General features: G+C 26.9%; 1 protein-coding gene across 1 annotated transcript in view; it reads left to right on the top strand.

Moving 5' to 3' along the window:
- LOC127288579 (early growth response protein 1) overlaps positions 1-5,876 on the top strand; it is a 43,816-nt gene extending 37,940 nt beyond the window's left edge. Inside the window, exon 2 of the mRNA XM_051316118.1 lies at positions 3,629-5,876. Within this exon, the coding sequence (XP_051172075.1) occupies positions 3,713-5,281 (1,569 nt within the window). The 5' untranslated portion in view covers positions 3,629-3,712 and the 3' untranslated portion in view covers positions 5,282-5,876. The remainder of the gene's footprint in view (positions 1-3,628) is intronic.
- Positions 5,877-12,093: the final 6,217 nt, after the last annotated feature.

The raw sequence follows: 12,093 nt of genomic DNA on the forward strand, positions 1-12,093 counted from the left end.
TAATTTCATTTATGTAAATATTTATTTGATAAAAATAGTCAAATAACCAATTATTTGAATCAAATAAATTTTTTTTCGAAATTTCGAAAATTTGTCTTAATTCAATTAAGGAATTAAATTTAGTTTTAAAAAATCGACTTTTTTGGAATGTAAATCGAGTAAAATCACATATTTCATTATAGTCGATCCAAGGCCTGTCATTGACCAACGGAAGAGGTTTATTTACTGCGGATAATATCGTCATAATTTTTTTGTTATCACATAAAGTTATCGATCACACTAGGGAGAGGGGGGAGAGTAAAAAAAAATTCCCCTGGCGCCTTGGGAGCAATAACCAATAAGTTATAGTACTTGTTTGAAAATTTTCCAAACGTTGCAATTATTTTTTTCCATTCATATAAAAAACAATAATAATTAGTATATATACGCATTGTAATTCCATGGTCAAAAAAAGGGCACAATTTTAAAATTTTATTTTTATGAGTATGCGCGCTTCTTTAAAAAGCTTTCGCTTTGCTTATATATACATAAATTACACCGAGAAATAGCTGAAGACTGATTTCCGCTGTTTCGTATATATATATATATATATATATATAGAGTATTGAAGATTTTTCCTCGAGCCAAGCCTTCTGCATGCTTAAGAATGATCATTAACTGCTCCACTGATCTCGTAATATCAGCTACCGTGCGTGGATTTGTTCTAAGGCTCTTAAAACTTTGCGATCCGGGAATATTATATTGCAAACTGGAACTTGGCGTTCCGTATGTTGAACGCGAGGAAATTGCCGCGGCATTTATAATATTATTGACAACCACGTGCCTCCTACGCATTGATTATTAATGATTCGACCGCGCAACAAGATCAATAACTAAAAGTTAAAAAGTTTCAAGATCCTAAAACCTCTTTTTTTTTTTTTACTATACACGATTTCTACGTCTTTTTCCCTTTAATTATACCGTGTCAGAAACGAGTTGTCTGGTTTTATTGAACACCGAACACACACGCATATATTATAAAATATCGAGTTTCTTGGCACGAAAACAATCATTAATCGCGATATTAAAAAAAAAACTAATTGCTTTATATCTTAATTAACATTATTCATAGGAAAAATTTTGATCACACAAAATATTGATACAAAGAAATAAATTAAGGAAATAAATTATAATTTTTGATTTAGAAAATGTGAAAAAAAAATTCTAGCAATAAATTTTTAATAACCAAAAAATGTAATACGTGCAAAAGGTTAGGAAAAAAATAATTTTTCTACCAATTTGTTCTACAAAAAAAAAATATTTTAATTTGGACTCAATTTTTTTGCTTTCTAATCAATCTTGTGAAACTTCAGTACAAAACAGAAATAAATCTAAATATAAATCAAATAAAATAATTGTGTGATTATTTTAATGATCAAAATAAAAAAAAATTCACAAAATGCGCCTTGAATGAGGAAGTGAAAAAGAAAATAAAGTAATTCAATTTTATATATATACAAGTTAAATCGTTCAATCGTTTTATTCACGTGGAAATAAACCTAGAAATTTATACCTTATTTAACCCAGAAATCTATACTGGTAATTATACTATAGACCTCACCTAACATTGTAAAGTAATTTATTCACTTTTATAGCGTGCGGCATTTAAATTCCATTAAAAAAAAAAGAATTTAAATCCCCCTTTCGTCGGTGGATCATCAGAGAAGGCTTGACTCACTCTTGTGTGCAAATTTCGTGAATATATTGGCGCGTTAGATATAATATGTAAAATAATAAAAAAAAACCCCCCCCCCTCTCTTTTTTTCACCGAAAAACACGATTTCCGCCACCTGTTGCTTCTGATTAGCATAATCATTTTGTTCGACACGGGCTGATCAAATTTTTGTTTGCTTCCCGACAAAATCTCTAATATAATAAAAGAAAAAAAAATAATCGAATGAAAGTATAAAAAAAGAACAGAGAGAGAAAAAAAAACGATAATAATTTACCAAAAATGATAAGTCAGGAGAAAAAAATCTCACACGGCTATAAAAATGAGATAAAGTGCGGCTTGATTAGTATATGATAAAACTTGAATCTCAATTCAAATTCCCGTTTACAACTTTTTTTTTTTTTTAATGTCTTGTCATCATCTCTCTTCAATTTTTTTTTTAATGACGTTTAACGCGTTTCAGAAATATATATAGAACTGCTTTGATTTATTTGATCGGGTTATTTAAATTTCAAATATATACACACACCCTCTCACTCTCTATTCGATACGCGGTCCTTCTAAAATTTTATATATGATAAATTAAAGCCTTAGGCAATATGAATTACTTGGAGAAATTCCTCATAATGCAAGTTTACAATAATTGAGGAGAAATTTTCTATAAAATTATCTTTTAATTTATTATGCGATTGAAAATATTCGCGTAATTGAAATATATATTTAGATTTCGATTAAATACCTAAATTAAAAATATTTTTATTTTATTTATATAAATAATAAAATAAAATAATAATAGTAAATAAAAAAAAAAATATAATTAATTTAATGTGAATGAAAATAAGAAACTGAATTATTTAATTAAAATTTTAATAATAAACTTGACATAAAACTATAAAAATGGACAATTAGTTAAAATTTTTATTATATCAAAGGTGTTATAGCATTTGATTATTGAGAATTATAAATTTATTGTTATTATCTTTTATTAAAGTTTACTACTATCTTTTTTTTTCAATTACAACCCTCGAATGATCAGCTTATTCTCGGGAGATTGTTTTTTTTTTTTCCTTCAATTCTTTACTGTCCTCCTGTTATTCATTCAATGACAGTTCAACGTCTATAAAACTTAATTTTTTCCTGTTCCATCATTTCTCCACAGTCTGTTGTATTCCCTGATGTATTATAAATGATTTTACCTTTAATTCCGTTACTTTTCTTTTTTTGATCAAATCTTTTTTTAAATTAGATTTTATTGTTAACCTTAAAATGTGACTCCAATAAATCTATTTCTAATTTGATTCATATGGTAAGCTTAAATGTTTTAATATTTTCTTCCTTTTTTTAAAAAAATTATTTCATTTTTTCAATTTTTTGTATTTATTATATACCCTGATTAATTTTTATAGATTCCTTTTCATATTTTTCTCGGAATTTCTTTTTCTATTACTCATTCTCCTGTTATTTATAATGGTTATGAGAATTAGAGAAATGACATAAGATTATGAAATCACCAACTATGTAAGTTTTCTCCGAAATAACTCAATTAACCTACAAATAAAATTAAATTAAAAAAAAACCAGAGAAAATGATGAAAATTTGTTGAATTTCGGTCATTTAATTAATTTTTACCGTTATAGACGTATTTTTTTAATAATGTGAATTTTGAGGTTCTGGTAAATTTCCACAATTTTTTTTTATCTCAGTGATTGGTAATAGCATTGACACGAAGAAAACTAGAAATTAAAAACTGTGTGCAAAAAATGCGCACTATTGACATGAAATATTCTTTTTTATTGATTGTCGGTAATGTAGATTTCATATTTACCCAAAACATAACCTCAATTTTTCTCATAATAATAGAATTTATTTAAACTTTCCATCAATTGTTTATTAATGAAATTTTTTTTTTGATTTCAGAACGAATTGGGCGGCAGAACGGTGGTGGACGGAGGAATACTAGGCGGCATCAGGGGCCCAGGCGGCGGGTGCCGCGCATCCTCGATGACGATGGCCGAGAGCGCCGTGGAGGACGCCGCCGCTGTGCCACCGGGTCCGGCGAAACCCCCACCTCCATCCTGTACAAACAACAATACGCTAGCGGCGACGGCGAATCGAAATCACCAATCAAAACCAAGAAAACGAAAAGGTCTCTCACAAGTGGTCGATATTCTTCAAGCACATCGGAATTCACCTCTCGTTACAAAGTGCGCCAACTACGAGGAAACAATATTACCATCCGAAGAAGAGGAAGACGTCTTTGGATCACCAAGATCATCAACTGGTTCAAGTCTCGACAGTCCGGGCAATAGTTATCTCACCACCCTCCGACAAAAGGAGGAATCACTCTCACGCTCCGAAGAAGAACCCGGAATCAGTCAACATCTCCTTCACTATTCACATCATCGCAAGAACCAACCGAATCGACCCAACAATCATCTAAATCAAAACCATTCGAGTCAGAGTCATCTAAATAATCAAAACTATCAGAATTATCACAATAATCAAAATCTTCCGAGTCCCAATCACCTGCAGAATCATCATCATCATCATCATCATCATAATCACACGAGACCGATACCCATGTACTCTGGATGTGGATGCGTTCATTGTGCCACAGCGCCCATGTTGCTTCCATCTCCAACATCGCCATTGGCACCGTTAACGCCGCTCACTCCCCTGACACTCACACCCCTAACCCCCGTCTCTCCATCGTCGTGCAGCTTCGAGCACTACCTCCACACCAAGTACTTGCCAGATATCACGAGAAAACGAAGTCACTCGGATTCGGATGTTCCCGGTTGGGAGAAGAGGCCACGCGCCACTGATTCCACAATGGTTGCTCAACCCCCAAAATCCCTCGACAATAATGACTCAACAAGTCCCCAAGAATCGCCTCTCGATCTCTCAATGAAGAATCTCGCTCAGGGTAATCGACCACCCGCTCTACAACTCCTACCACCTGGTGTCGTCACTCGAGGATCAGTCAGCGTACCCGTCGTTCGTGGTGACGTTGCATCACCCACAACCAAGGAGAGTGTTGCTGTTCGTTACAATCTCGAGGTATCGCCCGTTGTCGAGGAAATGCCACCAGGCGCCGATGTCGCCTATGTGTGTCCAGTTTGTGGACAAATGTTCAGTTTACATGACAGATTAGCAAAACACATGGCATCACGTCATCGACGACAGGGTCCACAGGATGCGTCGGCGAAAGCCTATCTTTGCGATGTTTGTAAACGAAGTTTCGCACGTTCGGACATGCTCACACGACACATGAGACAGCACACTGGACTGAAACCCTACACTTGTCGTGTTTGCGGACAAGTCTTCAGTAGATCCGATCATCTTAGTACTCATCAGCGTACACACACAGGCGAGAAACCCTACAAGTGTCCACAATGCATTTATGCAGCATGCCGAAGGGATATGATCACCAGGCACATGAGGACACACGCAAGGTACGATGTTCAGACAACGACGACAACGACTCCCAAAAGTAAGCCAACAACTGGTCCAGAGAGTCCAACTTTTTCGCAAGGAATGCCATCGCCATCCACCATCAAAACAGAATGACCTTCGATAATCGCTGATAGTTGTCATTTAGATATCGTCATCAACATCGAGACTCGATCATTTATGTTCTAGAATCGGAATGATCGAGATTAGAAAGACTGCCACCTTTTTTAAGGATCGAAAGTTTTCCTCTGGGTTTGCCAATTTCATAAAAGAAATTTTTTATAAATTACATTTAAAAAGGTGTGTTTAGAGAAATTTCAATTTTTTTAGAAACTAAGAAAAAGGAAAATTTTTATTGAGATTGCTGTCTGATTTTTTTATACTTTAAGTATATTTTTTCAATTTTTGTAGAAACTGAAAGTTTTTCATTGGGATTAATAGATGAGAGGGCGTGGTTTATGGCGCAAGGATACAGCGGCGAAAATACGAAACAGTAGTTACGAAATTGTCCGCTAGAACAAGAAAAACGTTCTCATGAGAAACGAGATCTTTTTTTTGAAAAATCAAAGTATTTTACAAAAAAAAAGGTTTACAAAATATTTTACAAAAAAATATTTACAAAATATTTTACAAAAAAATATTCACAAAATATTTTACAAAAAATGTACATAAATTTTCCTTTTTCTTAGTTTCTACAAAAATTGAAATTTCTCGAAACAAACCTTTTTAAAAACAAATTTTTAGGAAAAAATTTTTTATAAAATAATTCATGAAAATATATTTTTATAAAAACAATATTTTTATATAAAAAAAAAATAAAATTTCAAAACAAATATAATTCTGAATCAATATAATTCTATAAAATTTAAGCAACAAAAAATTGAATTTCTATAAAGTTTCTACAAAAATTTTGGAAAAAAAAGAATATATTTTTATAACACATTTTTTAAAATGAAAAAAGGTAATATTTTTTGGAAGAAAAAAATATAAAATTTCTATAAGAAAATAATTCTATAAAATTTCTATAATATAATTCTATTAAATTTTTATAAAAATATAATTCTATAAAATTTCTAGAGAAATGTAATTTATGTACAGTTTCAAAAGAAATATATTATTATAAAATTTCTATAAAAACAAATTTCTCAACAAAAAAAATACTTTTCGATGTTTTTGAAAAACAATTCTTCCATGAAGAAAAAAAAACAGTTAAAACAAATTAGTAAAAAAAAATTTTTTTTTAAATTAAAAAATATGAAAATTTTGGTAACCCAGGGGAAAATTTTCAATCGCTTTTCCTTTTGAAGGCAGTGTCGAACAGTATTATCATATTGTATCTCCTCATGTCTTACTTTCATTTTTCAGTCTCTCTGTTACTCATTGTTTTTTTTAATTATTATTATTATTATTTTTTATTGTTACTATCGCGCCATTAATGAGGGGAAATTTTTTTTATGACATCGAGAGTCATCATCTTTTTTTTCGCACACGCGATCGATTATTATTATTATTCTTTTCAAAGGTATACGTACTTAATCTTATTGCTGCGTAACGTGTACTTCCACCTTATGATCCTGAAGGCGATGCGGACTCGCTCAACAGGAAACTTGGCCGATCGTAAAAGCAAACTGAAAGTCCAGAGAGTAAGGGCAAAGGATGCCATTTCTTGTCTTTTATCTTTTGAAGATTTCTTGTCTTTATAGATACATCTCGTAGAAGAAATGTACCTATATACATTGTAAACTATTATTTTTGGAATGTACGCCAGCTTTTGATATATGATAATGAAAAAAAAACTTCCACTGGATTTCTTTTTAAAAAATTGTCGTTAAATTAACTTTTGGTTTTTATAATTTAGTAATTTTTAACTTTATCAAGTTAATGTTTTTAATTTTAAAAAAATTCACTTAAATTAAAAATGTGTTACATTTTAAGAAACATTTGTACCAAATATTTTAAAAGTTATGGTTGTTTTTACTGTTTATAGAAATTTAATTTTTGAGAAAAAAGAAATAAAATAAAATTTCATTGAAAAGATTGAAAATACAATTTTGGGATTTTTTTGTACAGTCAAATTAAAATGTATTTGATTCAAATAAAAATTATTTGATTAAAGTAAATTTTTTTTCACATACAAGGAAAAAGTTAATTAAATTTTTTGTACAAGTGACTAGAAGTTTGCTTTTATAGAACAAAAAAAACGCTCTCTAATAGAACTAAGCTTAATAATTAAAAAAAAAAAAAACTAGGCATTCCTGCTGACATGAAAACGGTGCTTAAGATTTAGTATTAATTTTTTTTTCAAATTGAATATCGATTAATATTCAAATATCCAGCCATGCCTGACTGCTGCCATTACTTGAGAATATTTTTTTTATTTTTATTCTCTCGCTCTTTGATATCTCAAATCATTTTTTTTTACTCTGGCTGGATAATGTGCCAAATTTTTTTCGCTCTTGGCTCAATTATACGACACTATTTTTTTTTCTTTTTTTTCCACCGCACAATATACAGAATATTTAAAAAGTGCCATTCTACTATTAACTTTTTTTTTTTGTCTTTTTCGTTGAATTTGAAATTACACATATGTGTACATTATTTTTATATTTATAAAAAATAAATTAAATACATGTGTGTAACATAATGTAATATTAAACAAACAAAAAAATGTTTATAGTTTTGTGAAATTTAGATAAAAAATTTAATATAAATAACAATTTTTTTTGGGAGAAATTTACTTTATCGTATAAACGAAATCTATTTTGTATGTTATTATAAATGAAAAAAGGAACCTTTTTTCTGTGTTTAATTCTATAATAAACAAATAAAAGTTTCTATATATCAATGTTCGATTTTATAAAAATGAACATTACAATTTTTCGATATAAATATAATATATATATATATATATATAAATTTGGATTTTCATGGAATAAAAATTCAAAATGAAAATTCCAATTTTCAATGAAAGTATAATATATATAAAAAAAAATAATAACGTCGATTTTCACTTTTTCTCGTCTAAATTTTTTTGTATTTCTCATACCTTTAACGGTGTGTCAACAAAAAACAAAAAATCTTTATTTGAATTACCTTCAATAATAATGTTTTTTTTCTTAATATTCTATTTAAAAAAAAGAGAGAATTTTTTATCATTTTAAAAAATGAAATAAATTCAATAATATAAAAAAATACGATAAATATATAAGAAACTTGGATGAACACGTACCTGCAAAAAAAAAAAATAAAATAAATAAAGAAACTGAAGTTAATGCATATTACTATCGTGCAGTAACTCTGTACGCTTACTAGAAACTAGTGTCATATGTTATTTTTTTCTACGATAATTACAATGATAATAATAATATTAAAAAATAAAAATTATTATTATTATCATTATTAATTATTATTATTCTTATTATTATTATTTAATATTATTTTATTTTTAATTTAATTTAACACTACATATTATCAACTATTATTATTAATTATTAAATATTACTATTATTATTATTATTATATATTATTATTATTATTACTATTATTAATATTATTATTATTATTATTATTATAATTATTATTATTATTATTATTATTATTATTATTATTATTATTATTATTATTATTATTATTATTATTATTATTATTATTACTTAAAAGAAGGAGAATCGTCAAATTGTATTTACTTTCGAAAAAAAATTATTGGACGAGGTTTTTTTTGTAAAATACAAAGGTCATTAGAAAAAATCATGCAGGGCATGATTAAAAAAAGACGTTTTTCTATAAACGATTTCTTAAAAGATAGAAAAAAACAAAAAAAAAACGAGTCAATTGTCATAAGATATTGAGGACCAATTCCTATATCTACGTCCCAGCGATGTTAAGTTATGTTTTTCTTTTTGTTTGTTTTGTATATTAATTAGTCGGAGACAGAGCATGTTGGTCTCTTTTAAAATTAAGAAAACTTTCATACGAATAGATATTAAATATGATAATTGGATGTTTTAAAAAGAGAAGGAGTGAAAAAATCGACATTGTCCTCGGTGACAAAAAAACTAAAAAATAATCGAATATTCGTGGGGTGATTTAAAAATGGATTTTTCGGTTTTTTTTGTGGCTTGAATTCCTTTCTGAGAAAATTTGTGTCTTTTATTTTTACGTTTATTTTATTATATTTTTATATTTTTTTCCATCTACATAATGTTGCTTTTATTTATTTTAGTTTTTTAATAATTTCAATTTTCAATGTTTTTCAAGAGTTATCAATGAACATTTTTTTTTTTTTTTAATATAAAAATTTGTACCGAGTGAAAATGGATATTATTCAAATTTTTAATATTTGCGGGTTAAATTTTCTTATTGGAAGGAATTGAAGCCACAAACTTAAAAAAAAAAATTTCAGCCACTATTTTTAAATCATCCTATATACTTGAACATGTCAAATTAAACAAATTTAATAAATTAATTTCAGTGATGTTAATCTTGATATTTCAATCAAAAAATTGGTTTTTTAATTTTTTTTCAGATTTATTTTCTGATAATAAATCGAATAAATAAAAATTTGTTTGTAAAAATAATAAAATAATAATATATTATATTAATATATTAATAAATAAATAAAAAATTAAATTAAATAATTAAATTTTTTTTAAATTAATGGATTAACGTCACTGAGTACAAAGTCGTATTTTTGTATGTGAAATTTTTTTTCTAGTGATAAGAAGTAGGCACGAAAAAAAAAAATAATAACGGAAATAAGAAAAAGCATTTTCTCAAGTTCCGTCTTTTTGTATTCGCTTGCCAGGTTCTTAGAGTACTTCCTGTTTGTAAGACTCCTTAAAAGACTTAAAGATTTATTGTGAATAAGAAACGAGGATTCGCGAAAACGAATGAGAGGGAAAAACGATTGGCTGCATCAATCGCTATGAGGATAAATTGGATCCTCTTTTCATTTTTATTTTCTTTTTTCATTTTTATTTTTTAATATTTGAGAAAAATTGTTATTGTTAGTGTTGATATTATTGATAAGAGATCACTGAGATTTTCATAAATATATATAATCATCGAATATCTCTCGTCGGCTCTTTCATAAAAAAATACGAATCAGCCTTAAACTGAAGCGAATCTTCGATTTCTATCGATTTTACTTAGGAAAAAAAAACATGAGAGATTCTGAGATTTGTGAAACGCAGACTTATATAAATATATATATTTAATATTGGTTAAAATGCCAGAAAAAAAAATTCTTGTAATTATTATAGCCATCATCACAATTACGATATAATAATATAATTTACTATTTCAATTATAATTATTATTAATTAGTTACGTTGTTAAGTGATTAATCATGTTTATAACGCTTCTATTATTTATTTTGTTATCCTATTCGTGAGTCCTTTCTCGATTTAAGTTTTCTTCATTCCAGTCATTAATTAATCCCCTTCGATCCTTAATGATCATATAAATATATATATATATTTAATTCTTATTTGCGACAAATAAAGAAGAAGAAAAAATTGTGAAAAATATTGTTCGAGGCTCTTTGCGCGCATTTATTGTATTTTTTGTTTAGTCTTAATATTTTTGTCTTATTTTCACATATCTATTTTTTTTTTTATTTTTTTTTATTTTTCCATGTACCCTATTTTTATTTCCTCTTTTTCTGTCATTCTTTTTTTTCTCGAAGAACTAAGTGAGAACGTTAATTTAAAAAAATAGATACTTGATCGACATAATGTTATAATATTAAAAAAAAAAAGAAGAAAAAGAAAAAAAAATTGATGACGAAGAAATCGAACATTGTCGTGAATCTGCTGTATAAATTATTATTATTAATAATAATAATAATAATAATAATTATTATTATTATTATTATTATTATTATTATTATCGACGAGATTGTGTATGTTAATTTATAAATTATGTTGTGTTTACGAATCACGCAAAAAATAGAAAAAAAATATAATTTTTTGAACGAATTTTTGGTTTTTTTATTTTCGTTTGTTCCTGTTTTTTTTTGTTATATCCTTTTGTTTATATCAACTTTTTTGCTCCTTATTTATTAATTTATATTATTTTTTTCAATTAGGGACCGTCCATAAGTTACGTTACTAATTTTTCATTCTCTTTGGACCCCCTCCCCCCTCGTTACCATTGTGTTAAATTAATTTTTATAGACTTTTTTTTATTATTTATTATTATCATAATTATTTCTATTATTATTATTTTTTTATTTTATTTTTATTTTTAGTTTTATTTTTATTTTTATTGCAGTCAGGTTTATTAAAAATATTAATTAGAAATTAGAAAATAATAGTGAATGATTAAAAAAGTGTTTGAAGATAAAAAACTGTGCCTTAAAGCACCCACGAATTTCTGTATTGAATCTAAGATAATCAACATATCATTTAAAGGCTGACAAAAAAAATTTTAAATGATTTTATGGTCGTTACCAATATTTATATGTGATAAAAAAAGTCAAATGAGAAAAATACCTACCTTTGTCTATATATCTATTACATATCTAATTATTATTATTATATTACTATTATCACTACGAAGTGATTATTTATTAAGTATTTGTATATTTACTCTTTTGAATATAAAAATATGGAAAAAAGAATATTTCCAATAATTGACTTTAATTAGTAAATTAATTATTCGATATTTTTAATTATATTTTATATCATCATTAAAAGAAATTTTTTTTTAATATATATTTTAAATAGAAATCTTTTTTTAAAATAATTTTTAAAAAATTAGTAGGATAAAGAAATATTTTTGTTTTTTTGTTGTGAAATTTTTTCTCTTTTTTCAATCTTTTTATCTTTTTATTGGAAATGTGTTAATACTTCCATTAATAATGGAAATTCCGTGTTTAATAAGTGTTGAGTGGTTAAATATTAATGAGATTTTATATTAATTAGAAG

The sequence above is a fragment of the Leptopilina boulardi genome, unplaced genomic scaffold (assembly GCF_019393585.1).
Source record: "Leptopilina boulardi isolate dan_hultmark-lab unplaced genomic scaffold, ZJU_Lbou_2.1 LbouV2_392, whole genome shotgun sequence".
NCBI lineage: Eukaryota > Metazoa > Arthropoda > Insecta > Hymenoptera > Figitidae > Leptopilina > Leptopilina boulardi.